This window comes from Dicentrarchus labrax, unplaced genomic scaffold (assembly GCF_905237075.1).
Source record: "Dicentrarchus labrax unplaced genomic scaffold, dlabrax2021, whole genome shotgun sequence".
Taxonomy (NCBI): domain Eukaryota; kingdom Metazoa; phylum Chordata; class Actinopteri; family Moronidae; genus Dicentrarchus; species Dicentrarchus labrax.
In genome coordinates this window covers 500,001-513,000 of record NW_026136853.1, presented here as the reverse complement: position 1 = coordinate 513,000, position 13,000 = coordinate 500,001, and the positions used below count along the sequence as shown (strand labels likewise).

General features: G+C 41.9%; 1 protein-coding gene across 3 annotated transcripts; it reads right to left on the bottom strand.

The window, feature by feature from the left end:
- Positions 1-811: 811 nt before the first annotated feature.
- Positions 812-12,769, bottom strand: ubtfl (upstream binding transcription factor, like). Of its 3 annotated transcripts, none has more exons than XM_051394422.1 (20): positions 12,274-12,769; positions 9,111-9,206; positions 8,772-8,947; positions 8,077-8,160; positions 7,829-7,984; positions 7,679-7,743; positions 6,840-6,960; positions 6,649-6,759; positions 6,334-6,461; positions 6,041-6,182; positions 5,920-5,961; positions 5,725-5,838; positions 5,472-5,630; positions 5,231-5,359; positions 3,917-4,002; positions 3,559-3,748; positions 3,314-3,361; positions 2,046-2,183; positions 1,646-1,750; positions 812-1,299 (listed from the first exon to the last, which is right to left on the bottom strand). In XM_051394422.1, the coding sequence occupies exons 2-20, from the start codon at positions 9,166-9,168 to the stop codon at positions 1,219-1,221; spliced, it is 2,133 nt and encodes a 710-aa protein (XP_051250382.1). In that variant the 5' UTR covers positions 9,169-9,206; positions 12,274-12,769; the 3' UTR covers positions 812-1,218. The 3 variants fall into 3 exon arrangements, with proteins under 3 accessions (XP_051250382.1, XP_051250381.1, XP_051250383.1); XM_051394421.1 differs by having other exon boundaries at positions 1,646-1,753; positions 12,274-12,762; XM_051394423.1 differs by having other exon boundaries at positions 1,646-1,753; positions 5,249-5,359; positions 12,274-12,760.
- Positions 12,770-13,000: the final 231 nt, after the last annotated feature.

The window sequence follows — 13,000 nt, the reverse complement described above, 5'->3', positions numbered from 1 at the left end:
AAGGTCATTATTAACTTTAACCAGAGCTGTCTCTGTGCTATGATGAACTCTAAATCCTGACTGAAAATCCTCAAATAAACTATTGTTATGTAGAAAGTCACACAACTCTTTGGCGACTACTTTCTCCAGAATCTTAGAGAGGAAGGGGAGGTTAGAAATCGGTCTATAGTTGGCTAAAACCCCTGGGTCAAGAGTGGACTTTTTAAGAAGGGAGAGAGAGACAGACAGACAGGTTCACAGCAACAACAGTAGCAACAACTACACTAATAGTAGTGGCTGATGATGATGAACATGAAGATGACAACGACAACAACAACGATGGGAGACAACGAGCAGTGACAATAGTAGTAATAATAATAATAGCCTCAATATTACTGATATTGTTATTATTATTCATCCTCCGTCATTGTGGCTACATACATTACATTATTACATTGTTATCTGACCAATTGTACTTCAACTCCTTCCAGAGACTCTATTGATCGATCAGATTTAGAGTTTCGCTGTTTGTGAGCTTTCACCGAAAGTTGTCTGTGGTGTCCAGTTTTATGTACCGCCATGACACAGGAACTTGTGTTAGCAAGGCTAAGCTAACAGACAAATTTGGATATTTATGAGGCGACTCCATAGACTGACATTAACATTAATTATAATTATATAGTTAAATTAAAGCTGCAGTTAGTTTTCATACTTCATGTCTTCATTAAGGAATTTTCAAATTAAAGGTTAAATTGTTTCAGTCGTGATGTCACGCTGATGTAACCTGTAGTTGTGATGTCGTGGTGAGTTTGATGAAATCAGACAACAGAAATGAGAAAAAGTGCATTTATTTGTTAATTTTCTCAGGCAGGCGGCTGATTGGAGGCTGAACACTGGCTCCTCCCTCAGCCGTAACTAACGACAACCAATAGTCTCCGCCCCTCCCCGCCTGTCAAACTCTGTACAACCCCTGTCATCCCTCCGAAAAATAAAACAGACCTCTCCACCCATCTGAAACGTCCCTCAGATAAAAACCAAACACTCCATAAAAAACAGAAATAAACACACGAGTAACAAAACACTCCATCAGGCTCCGCCCCCTTTCAGAGGGGAGGTGGGAGGGGCCAGCGTGACCGCAGAATGACATCACCACTTCTCATTGGTCCGCCGGGATGATTGGCATGCGAGGAGGCGTGGCCTGCACAGCCTGTCCTCTCCAATGAGGTGGAGGGGGCGGAGCTAGTCCGAGTCCGAGTCACTGGACTCCTCAGAGGAGCTCTGATCTTCATCGTCATCATCGTCCTCGTCGTCTTCGTCATTCTGAGGAAACAAATAAAACTTTGAACATCGATCAGGTGGAAACATTATCAGGTGACAGAGGGTGTGGCTTAAAGTGACTCTTCTTAAGCCGCGCCCCTTTTTGTGCTGTGCCCCGATCACAACGTTAGCAACAACTTGATAACAAATCATTTTCTCTTATAAACCGTCAATAAACAAGCTTTTGGAAAATAATAAACAGCATCAATTTAATAATATAACTATTTTCCACTTTATTAGATTTATTATATTTCTTTGTAAAACATTTTTCAGCAAAGACTGAATAATTATAAAATAATAATATTATTATTATTATTATTATTATTATTATTATTATTATTATTATGACCTCGTCATCGTCATCGTCGCTGTCTGTGGATCCTGATGTCTCATCGTCTTCGTCAGAGTCAGATGAGTCGCTCTTCTCCTCCTCCTCGTCTGAGTCGGACATGTCCTGCTGGAAGACGGACAGAGAGAGAGAGACAGACAGACAGACAGACAGACAGACAGACAGACAGACAGACAGACAGACAGACAGAGTGAGATGCTGCCTTAGGACACAAAGCCTGACAGATCGCACTGAGGGCTTCAAACCTCCTCAGTTGATGAAGTTTATTAATAAATGATGTGATGGGTTATTGATCCTCAGTGTGTCATTATCGGACACATTCACTCACCTGGATGTCATATTTTAATTTGATATATTTGTTTATATTATATTAAATATAATGTCTGTATATGTGTGCTACCTTGGCTCGGTACGCCATCGCCCGCTTGGCCACTCCGACTGTCTGTGCTGCGGCCCTCGAACTCGCCGCCTTCCCCTTCGCTGTAACTCGGACTTTGGCTCCGGGACTGCTGCGAACTTTAGTGGTGCTGCGACGTTTCTGACAAACAAACAAAGGTTGACACACTGAAATGCTAACCAGCGAATCCAGCCTGCTAGCTAAATGCTGTGTGACTGTACTGCTAACGTTATGTTGGTTATGGTGTTAGCTTTGTTGCACATTGCTATTGTTATATTAGCTTAAAGTGAATCTCTGAGCATTACATATATAACAGTCGCTAAGCTACCAGCTACTAATTAAACAAGTGAAAACTGTTAGCTTCCCCGGTGCCACGCCATCATTGTGACAGCTCGTTGTTCTGAAGCCGCAAAGGTCAGAAAATGTGCATGTGTCCAAAAGGCCGTTAATCAGAAAACCACGGCTCCGAAGGTCCATTGTGCCGACTATAATCATTCGCAGACAACCTGAACAGATTCTACTCGAGGTTCGACACAATCGACTGCTCCGAGGACGGCGAGACTCTGCTGGAAACCCTGCCAATCCCAGAGACAACACACCAGGCGCCATTCACTGTGGACGATGTACGCCGGCAGCTGAGCAGGTGTAAGCCAGGCAAGGCTCAGGGACCTGACGGCATTCAAGCGAGGGTGCTCAGAGTCTGCGCCACAGAGCTCTCCCCAATCCTCCACGACATCTTGTGGGAATCCTACAGGACTGCTTCAGTACCTTCCCTCTGGAAGACATCCACTATCATACCAGTACCTAAAACCCCGCCCCTCAGAACTTAATCACTACCAGCCAGTTGCATTCACTTCCATTGTCATGAAATGTCTCGAAAAACTGATACTTAACATCATCCACCCGTTTGTTGAACCACATCTGGACCCGTATCAGTTTGCCTACAAGACCAAAAGGGGGAGTGAGGATTCTGTGGCATGCCTCCTTCACTCCCTCCTACAGCACCTAGAATCACCCAGCAACTCCCCCACAATCCTCTTCAATACAGGACTCTGGCCTGTAAACGTGCTCACTATTGCAGGAGCTTCGTACCTTCTGCCAATGCGTCTCTAAACAAGGCCTCCCGGTAACCGCTGTGGGTGGGTGCTACGCACAGGACAGGGAGTTGTGCTGAATGTGCTGTATTAAGTGTTTATTCTTTTATGTCGCGGTGTCCTGCTGCTAACACTAGCTTCAGTGTGTTATTAGCAGTAATAATAGTAGTGACTCACTGAGGTGGAGAACTCCTTATAGACCGCTCGATCCTGAGGAGACAAAGACTGGAGAGAAGAAATAATCAGACATTTTAATGAACTGTTCTTTGTGTGTTTGCCTCTAGAGGGCGACGTTCAGAGTAGACGTGTTTCTATTCTAGTATTTTGAAGAATCACATAAAAGAAATGCTCTTAATTTTATTTCTGTGTGAACTGATGCTGTGGTTGCCGTGGCGACAGTGCAGTTGCCGTGGCGCCGTTACCTTGACCCAGGCCTCCAGCTCGGCCTTGTACTCCCCCTGCTGCTCCTCCACCATCTTCTTGTACTTGTCTTTCTGAGTCTGGCTCAGTTTGTGCCACCGCTTCCCGATCTCCACCATCCGCTCCTTCAGGCTGAAGTGGTTCAGCTCGCCGTTGGTCAGCAGCTCCTGGGAGAACATCTGATAGCCGCTCCTATTGGACGCAAACGCCAGCGTCAACACTGCAGCGCCAGCTAACGTTAACTTAGAAATGGTATGGTAAACGACCGATCTAATGTTAGCTTCCCCAGCTAACGTGGTCCACGATGCTCGTAACATTCATACAGACAACAAGTAGATTAAATAACTGACGTCCACTCACACTGGAGGTTTCTTTGGTTCTCCGTCAAACTTCGGTTTCCTCTGACTCTGACCTGCTGGTGGAGTCCTCATCTCCAGCAGCTCCCTCTGCAGGACACCCACAGTCAGTGAACACATCACAGACAGTGAACACATCACAGACAGTGAACACATCACAGACACACACAGTCAGTGAACACATCACAGACAGTGAACACATCACAGTCAGTGAACACCTCACAGTCAGTGAACACATCACAGTCAGTGAACACATCACAGTCAGTGAACACATCACAGACAGTGAACACATCACAGACAGTGAACACATCACAGACAGTGAACACATCACAGACAGTGAACACATCACAGACAGTGAACACATCACAGTCAGTGAACACATCACACAGTGAACACATCACAGACACACACAGACAGTGAACACATCACAGACACACACAGTCAGTGAACACATCACAGTCACACACAGTCAATGAACACATCACAGTCAGTGAACACATCACAGACACACACAGTCAGTGAACACATCACAGTCAGTGAACACATCACAGACACACACAGTCAGTGAACACATCACAGACACACACAGTCAGTGAACACATCACAGACACACACAGTCAGTGAACACATCACAGTCAGTGAACACATCACAGTCAGTGAACACATCACAGACACAGAGTCCGTGAACACATCACAGACACACACAGTCAGTGAACACATCACAGACACACAGAGTCAGTGAACACATCACAGACACCCACAGTCAGTGAACACATCACAGACACACACAGTCAGTGAACACATCACAGACACACAGAGTCAGTGAACACATCACAGACACCCACAGTCAGTGAACACATCACAGACACACACAGTCAGTGAACACATCACAGTCAGTGAACACATCACAGACACACACAGTCAGTGAACACATCACAGACACACACAGTCAGTGAACACATCACAGTCAGTGAACACATCACAGTCAGTGAACACATCACAGACACAGAGTCAGTGAACACATCACAGACACAGAGTCAGTGAACACATCACAGACACAGAGTCAGTGAACACATCACAGACACAGAGACAGTGAAGACATCACAGACACACAGTCAGTGAACACATCACAGACACACACACAGTCAGTGAACACATCACAGTCAGTGAACACATCACAGACACAGAGTCAGTGAACACATCACAGACACAGAGTCAGTGAACACATCACAGACACACAGTCAGTGAACACATCGGGTTAATAACATTAATGTGTCGGGGGGGCAGAGGGTCAGTGTCGGGGGGGTGGCTCACTGACCACAGGTTGGTACTGAACCTCGTAACGCTTCTGGTCCTCCGCCGCCTTCTTAATCCAAGGAATCTTCTCCTTCTTCTCCATCGACTTCCAGGCCGCCTCCATCCCTGCCTGAGCCTTCCTGCGGTCGCTCTGTGGGTCACATGACCAACAGTGGGACGATATTAAGACCGAAACTACGCAGTAATACAATAATAATGTAATTAGATGTAATGATAATGTAATCATTAGAAATAAAGCTCACTCTGTATTTAGCCAGGTAGTCTCCGATCACGCTGTGTTGCCACATCTCCTCGGCTGTTTTCGGCGTCTCTGGGAGCTTCGCCGTCTTCTTCCCGTCCCGTCTCTCTTTTGGCAGTGTGGCAGGAACCCACGGCTCTGGCTCCGCCTCCCGACCGCGCTCCTGAGGTTAAAACAAAACAACGACTAAACCCACGTCCTCACAGGTCGGTTTATGGCTGTTACATAAAACCAGTACAGACGTAAACAGTTCAGACCTTGGCAGATGGAGACTTGGCTCTGTGTGGGCTGGAGGCCACGCCTCCTCCCAGTCTGGACCCGCCCAGTTTTTCTTCGGTCATGACTCGGTCTCGTTCCTCCTCGGGGAGACTCTGGAGACAGAAACCAGGTTTATATTGTACATTCTAGCTTTGTGTGGTACCTTTATTAGAGACTGAGCTGAAGTCACGAACCTCCAGGAACCTCTGCAGGTCGACGTCGTACTGCTTCTTCCTCTGATGAGACACAAACATCAGTCAGCAGGAAGTGACAGCACAATGATTCCTGGTACGATGTGAGCGCGTTGCTACCAACCTGCTCGCAGCGTTTCTGAAACATGTCCTTCTCTTTCTGCGTCATCATCTTCCACTGTTTACTGCACAGCACCATGCGCTCGGTGCTGGGGACGTCCTTCATGTTCACCATCAGCTCCGCACAGTACAGAGAGTACCCGTTACTAGCCCCACACACACACACACACACACACACACACACACACACACACACACACACACTTAGCCATTTTACTGATTTTACTTATTAGCATTCTTGTTTATATTTTACTTGTTAGCATTTTGCTCGTTAGCCGAGTGCTAATTAAGACTCACGGTGGCGGTTTTGTCGGCCGTCCGTCGAACTTGTCCTTCAGCTGTCTCTCTGCTTTGGTGAGGACAGACCGAACGTGATCGTCAGAGTTCACATCGGGATGAGCTTCATGGTACGCTCTCATACTGCCCTGCACACACACACACACACACACAGTGCAGAACCCGGGTCAGTCCTGAATACCTGCTCTGGTCTAAACTGTTCCTGATCTGGCTCTAGAATAATCCTGATCCTGGTTGTAACCAGACCACAGGACTATCAGGACCAGATATCAGCCTCTGGACTAGAAAAGCAGGGGTTCAGTCTGGTTCAGGTACCTCGTAGTCCTTCTGGAGCTCCAGGGCCTTGCTGATCCACTTCAGTCTCCTCTTGTCAGACAGCTGGGACCACTGTCTCCTCAGAGCCTCCTTCAGCTCCTTCTGACTCACCTGGAAACAAAGAACAGCCAAAGTCACCCTCAAATAGTGCCATTGTGTGTATGTATACTGTATATACAGTGAGTGTGTACCTCGGGGTGAAGCTTCATGTACGCCTTCTTCTCGTGGTTGTACCACAGCTGCTGAGGAGTTTTAGGTTTCTCTGGAAGGTCGGACTTCTTCCTCTCTTCTATCAGCTCAGGATGATCCTCCCTGCAGAGCGGCTGACGTTAGCATTGCTAGCTCGCTACACAGAAAGGCTAACACCGCATGCTAACATGCTAAACAAATTCTATGCAGTAAATTCCAAAAGTTACATTTCAGCAACTTTATAGTTACTTTAGTTAGTTAACAGTTAATTAACAGTAAGTTAACAGTTAAAGTTAGTTAAGTTAGTTAACAGTTAGAGGTAGTTAACAGATAAAGTAAGTTAACAGTTAGAGGTAGTTAACAGTTAGTTAACAGTTAAAGTTAGTTAACATTTAGCTAACAGATAATGTTAGTTAACAGTTAGAGGTAGTTAACAGATAAAGTTAGTTAACAGTTAAAGTTAGTTAACAGATAGTTAACAGTTAGTTAGTTAACAGTTATAGTTAGTTAACAGTTATAGTTAACAGTTAAGTTAGTTAACATTTAGCTAACAGATAAAGTTAGTTAACAGTTAGAGTTAGTTAACAGTTTAAGTTAATTAAGTCAGTTAACAGTTAGAGGTAGTTAACAGATAAAGAAAGTTAACAGAGTTAGTTAACAGTTAGTTAACAGTCAAAGTTGGTTAACAGTCAAAGTCAGTTAACAGTTAAAGTTAGTTAACAGTTAAAGTTAGTTAACAGTTAGTTAACAGATAGTTAGTTAACAGTTAGAGTTAGTTAACAGTTAGAGTTAGTTAACAGATGAAGTTAGTTAACAGCTAGAGTTAGTTAACAGAACTCACTTGAATCTCGCCATGTTCTTCTCAAACTCTTCTTTCTCTCGCTGGAACTCGGTGATGTACTTTTGCTGCAGAAATAAAATAAAGAACATATTTGAATCAGGAGCAACTGGGCGGGTTTGTTCACTCTGGACTCTGGACTCTGATCCAGACCTTCTTTTTGTCAGGCAGCTCCTTGTACTTCTTGGACAGGATCTTGGTCAGGTCCAGGTTGCTCATCTCCGGGTGGATTTTGGCGTATTTGGCTCGTTTTTCCATGAAGAAGCGGAAGTACGGAGTCAGAGGTTTCTTGGGGAAATCTGGATGAGTCTGAATAGGAGAGGGGTCAAGTTAGGGGTCAGAGGTCAGAGGAACAGACCCTAAACAAAACCTGGTCTCCTGAGCTGGATCAGCTGACTCACCTTCAGTTTCTTGCCTTTGTACGGATTCTTCACAAACTCTGTGGCGTCTACAATGAGCTCGGTCATCGTTCTGTACTTACGAACCTGAAACACGGAAACAGAAATAACCAATACAGCCAAACCATTGGATAATCAATAACATCAGAGGTTTGTGTTTGGGGTTCCTCAGGGATCTGTTCTGGGTCCTTTGTTGTAGAATTTACAAATCTACTGTAGTACACCGAATGTTAATAATTATATTCAACAAACTAAACAGGCAATATTTTATAAAGACTGCAAAAGCTTAAATCAACTCCGTTAGTAAAAATAACATCAACTATGAATTCAAATATAAAAACTATTAATCAAGCCTTCATTTCTTATTTAATTTTCATGAAACAGCAGTTCTACCTTTAAAAAGACAAAAGATAAGTTTTAATTTGAAAAACAGTGACAGTGTTCTGCTATTGCTCAATTTGAAACTATTAATTCACCATTCAAGCTCTTAAGGGACCAATGAAGCAGAGCTTAAGGGCTTTGAATTTAAGGTGGAATGATGAGTTTAAGGTGGAATGATAGATTAATGGTTTAAAATTGACCCATTGTAGAATACCTTCACTGTATTTTCAAATTAAAACATCCTTTTTCCGTCCTTTGAAAAGGTTTAACTGCTGTGTTGTGTTTGGTTGAATAAAGATGGCCGCCGTGGTCGGTACCTCAGAGGACACTTTCTGCCATTTCTGCCGGCACATGTCTCCGGTGAAGCTGCCGAAACAAACTTTCTCCCAGTCAAAGTGCGACTCTGTGGTTTTATACTTCATGCCGTCTCCGTCCGGCAGCAGACTGCGAATCCGCTCCAGCAGAGTCAGGCAGTCCTCCTTACTCCACTCATCTAAACACAGAACACACCTGGACAGGTAAGACAGGTGCAACCTCCTCTTTAAAGGACCAGGACAACCCCGTGCTCCCAGGGCGACAGGTGAGTTACAGGTGAGTTACAGGTGAGTGCGACAGGTGAGTGCGACAGGTGAATGCGACAGGTGACAGCACTTTACCTGGCTCACTTTTGATCCTGGCGCTCTGAGCTCTGGAGACGCTGCTGCTGCCGTTCATCCTGCAGCGACTGAAGGAGACTCCGCCCCCTCCCTGCTCTACACACACATTAACACAACTTAATTGACACACACACAAACAGACGACACCTGAACTGATCTAACTTCATGCCAGAGCTTTCAGCTGCATCACACGGTCTTCATCAGTGTGCTCAGTTTCCATGGAGACGTACTTTATAGTTCACTACACTTATTGAATAACTATCAGATTATTGATACAACATATAATCAGTAATTAATTATTATATTATTATTATTATTATTATACTTACTGTAAAACTAACTGTTATATTAATACTTTAATATTAATAATTTAAGTGTAATATTAATACTAACTGTAATATTAATACTAACTGTAATATTAATATTTTAACTGTAATATTAATACTTTAACTGTAATATTAATACTTTAACTGTTATATTAATACTTTAACTGTAATATTAATACTTTAACTGTAATATTAATACTAACTGTAATATTAATACTTTAACTGTTATATTAATACTTTAACTGTTATATTAATACTTTAACTGTTATATTAATACTTTAACTGTAATATTAATACTTTAACTGTAATATTAATACTAACTGTAATATTAATACTAACTGTAATATTAATACTTTAACTGTTATATTAATACTTTAACTGTTATATTAATACTTTAACTAATATTAATACTTTAACTGTAATATTAATACTTTAACTAATATTAATACTTTAACTAATATTAATACTTAAACTGTAATATTAATACTTTAACTGTTATATTAATACTTTAACTGTTATATTAATACTTTAACTAATATTAATACTTTAACTGTAATATTAATACTTTAACTAATATTAATACTTTAACTAATATTAATACTTAAACTGTAATATTAATACTTTAACTAATATTAATACTTTAACTGTTATATTAATACTTTAACTGTAATATTAATACTTTAACTAATATTAATACTTTAACTGTAATATTAATACTTTAACTGTAATATTAATACTTTAACTGTTATATTAATACTTTAACTGTAATATTAATACTTTAACTGTAATATTAATACTTTAACTGTTATATTAATACTTTAACTAATATTAATACTTTAACTAATATTAATACTTTAACTGTAATATTAATACTTTAACTAATATTAATACTGTAACTGTTATATTAATACTAACTGTAATATTAATACTTTAATTGTAATATTAATACTTTAACTGTAATATTAATACTTTAACTAATATTAATACTTTAACTGTAATATTAATACTAACTATAATATTAATACTTTAACTAATATTAATACTTTAACTGTTATATTAATACTTTAACTGTAATATTAATACTTTAACTAATATTAATACTTTAACTGTAATATTAATACTTTAACTAATATTAATACTAACTATAATATTAATACTTTAACTGTAATATTAATACTAACTATAATATTAATACTTTAACTAATATTAATACTTTAACTGTAATATTAATACTAACTGTAATATTAATACTTTAACTGTAATATTAATACTAACTGTAATATTAATACTTTAACTGTAATATTAATACTAACTGTAATATTAATACTTTAACTGTAATATTAATACTTTAACTGTTATATTAATACAACTGTAATATTAATACTTTAACTGTAATATTAATACTAACTGTAATATTAATACTTTAACTGTAATATTAATACTTTAACTGTAATATTAATACTTTAACTGTTATATTAATACAACTGTAATATTAAGACTTTTACTGTAATATTAATACTAACTGTAATATTAAGACTTTTACTGTAATATTAAGACTTATACTGTATTATTAATACTTTTACTGGAGTATTACTCCCCCCACTGAAATCTGTGTTGAATAATAATTATTAGTTTGATTATTATTTATTTGTGTTTTAGGAATCTGACATTACTCGAGGGCGGCCGACCCGCCACCTAATGCCCGCCCTCCGCGCTCTGATCCCCGGCTGTCCTGACCCTGACTGACCGGCCGAGGCAGCCTCTCCCCGGGCTGTGCAGCGTCACCGCGGCCCGCTGACAAGGTCAAACCGAGGAGCGAAGATGGTTTTATTTGTGCAGTCACAGAGTAACACACAGGATGTAACTGTGCTCCCAGTAAACTGCTGAACAACAGACGGGCTGTTATTACTGAGCTCACAGCTCTGGAATGTTTCACCAAACTACATTAAAAAATGTGTCACTTTAAGTCAAAAGTGCGCGTCTGCAAACCCACAGCCGATGTAAGGCTGTCCCATCATCTGTATGAGAAACTCTTCAATTCGGCATCATGCAGCTCTTATTTGAGGTTTAAAGACATTTAAAAATGCAACTCTTCTTGTAAAATCTGGCTCTATTTGTGATGTGCTTCTCCCAGCACAAAGCACGGAGGGCGGTAGAGAGCAGGTTGGATCGGCTCTTCAGTCGTCAGTTTGCAGAAATAAAGTGTTGTTTGGTGACTGTTTATTTGCCGAAATGTGCAAAACACCAGACCGGTTCGTGAGAGTGTTGATTTATGTTCCATGTACCAAATTGTGCCGCCGTGTTTGCTAATTTTAGGTTTTTCTAAATGGAGTTTGGAACTGCGATGTGAGCACAGAAAGCAGCGGGCCGTCAGGCTCCAGCTGCCCCGGTAATGGCGTCCGTCCTCCGGCAGGAGTCACCACGTAGCTTCCGCTGGCAAGGAGCTCGAGAGCTAACGTTAACCTTTTTTGGTTAAATGTGAAAACTGAGTTAAAGTCGTAAAATAGAAATAAATAAAAATAGATGTGCATCATTCAAACCAACGGCTGTCTTTGACACGTGTATAATCGCTTAATTTTCTGCTTAAATGATTAAACTCGCCGACATCTGTGTCTCTGCTTGTACAAATACAGATTAAATATGATTAATAATCGTCTGCTGTGGATAAATAAACTGTTAAACGGATGAATCTGGTGATTTCGGGGCTGAGCGGGCTGGATGACTCGCTGCTGCCCCAGAAGCCTTCACTGCGAAGCCGCCATGAATGTTCTGGTGACTCGGGGACAAACGACCAGAAAACCCCAGAAATCTGTTTAAAATCACAACCAACTACTTACCTTCAGGTTCAGACAGAAACCCGGGTTATTACTGCACACCACTGTGGTCGTTTGGATTATTTCGGGACTTTCAAAGTGTGTTTTTTTCAGCCGTAAACCCCGGGGAGTCAGGTCGAAACGAATCCGACAAAAGGAGCGTCTAGTCCGGTATGAAACTCCGCCCAGCGCCGCAGGGGGAGGAACTCCGGGGGAAAACATGAGGACAAAGGCGGAGGATGAAACCAGAGACAGCGGCTAAAACAGCAGCCAAACCCGCTTCAAAACTACTTTACATGAGGAGTTATCTGTTTATTTCATGTATTTCATACTCAGGCAGTATTTACAACAGTCCACCCTCCAGATGCTGAACCGGCGGGGAGACAGACTGCTGGGGCCCGGGGACCCGACGGCCAGCCGCCGACACAGAGATGCAGCCGGGGGGACGCGGAGGAGGGCGGCTGTCCGGCTGCTGCAGGCTCCGGGACGAAGGAAGAATCATCAGTGTGCCGGCTGCTGAGGGCTCCTCCCCGGCCGGTCGCGGTGCTCATCAGCGGCTCGGAAGCGGCGGTAACCCGCATCCACATGGCACCCTGCCCGCTGACAGCTCACCGTCTGCCCGGTGTGATCTACCCGACTCACCGGTCCCCTCCCACCGAGAGCACCGAGGGCCAATCACTGATAATCAATACATTCTCTAATCGATACACCTGAAACTGTCCACAGGTGTGTGTGTGTGTGTACAGTGTGT

Excerpts from the sequence above, each read along its gene's own strand:
- ubtfl (XM_051394421.1), bottom strand. The coding sequence starts at position 9,168 with ATGAACGGCAGCAGCAGCGTCTCCAGAGCTCAGAGCGCCAGGATCAAA. Across the intron at positions 7,985-8,076 it reads ACAAAGGCAAGAAACTGAAG|ACTCATCCAGATTTCCCCAA; the intron begins GTGAGTCAGCTG and ends TCTCCTATTCAG. Across the intron at positions 3,749-3,916 it reads GAACCAAAGAAACCTCCAGT|GAGCGGCTATCAGATGTTCT; the intron begins GTGAGTGGACGT and ends TGCGTCCAATAG.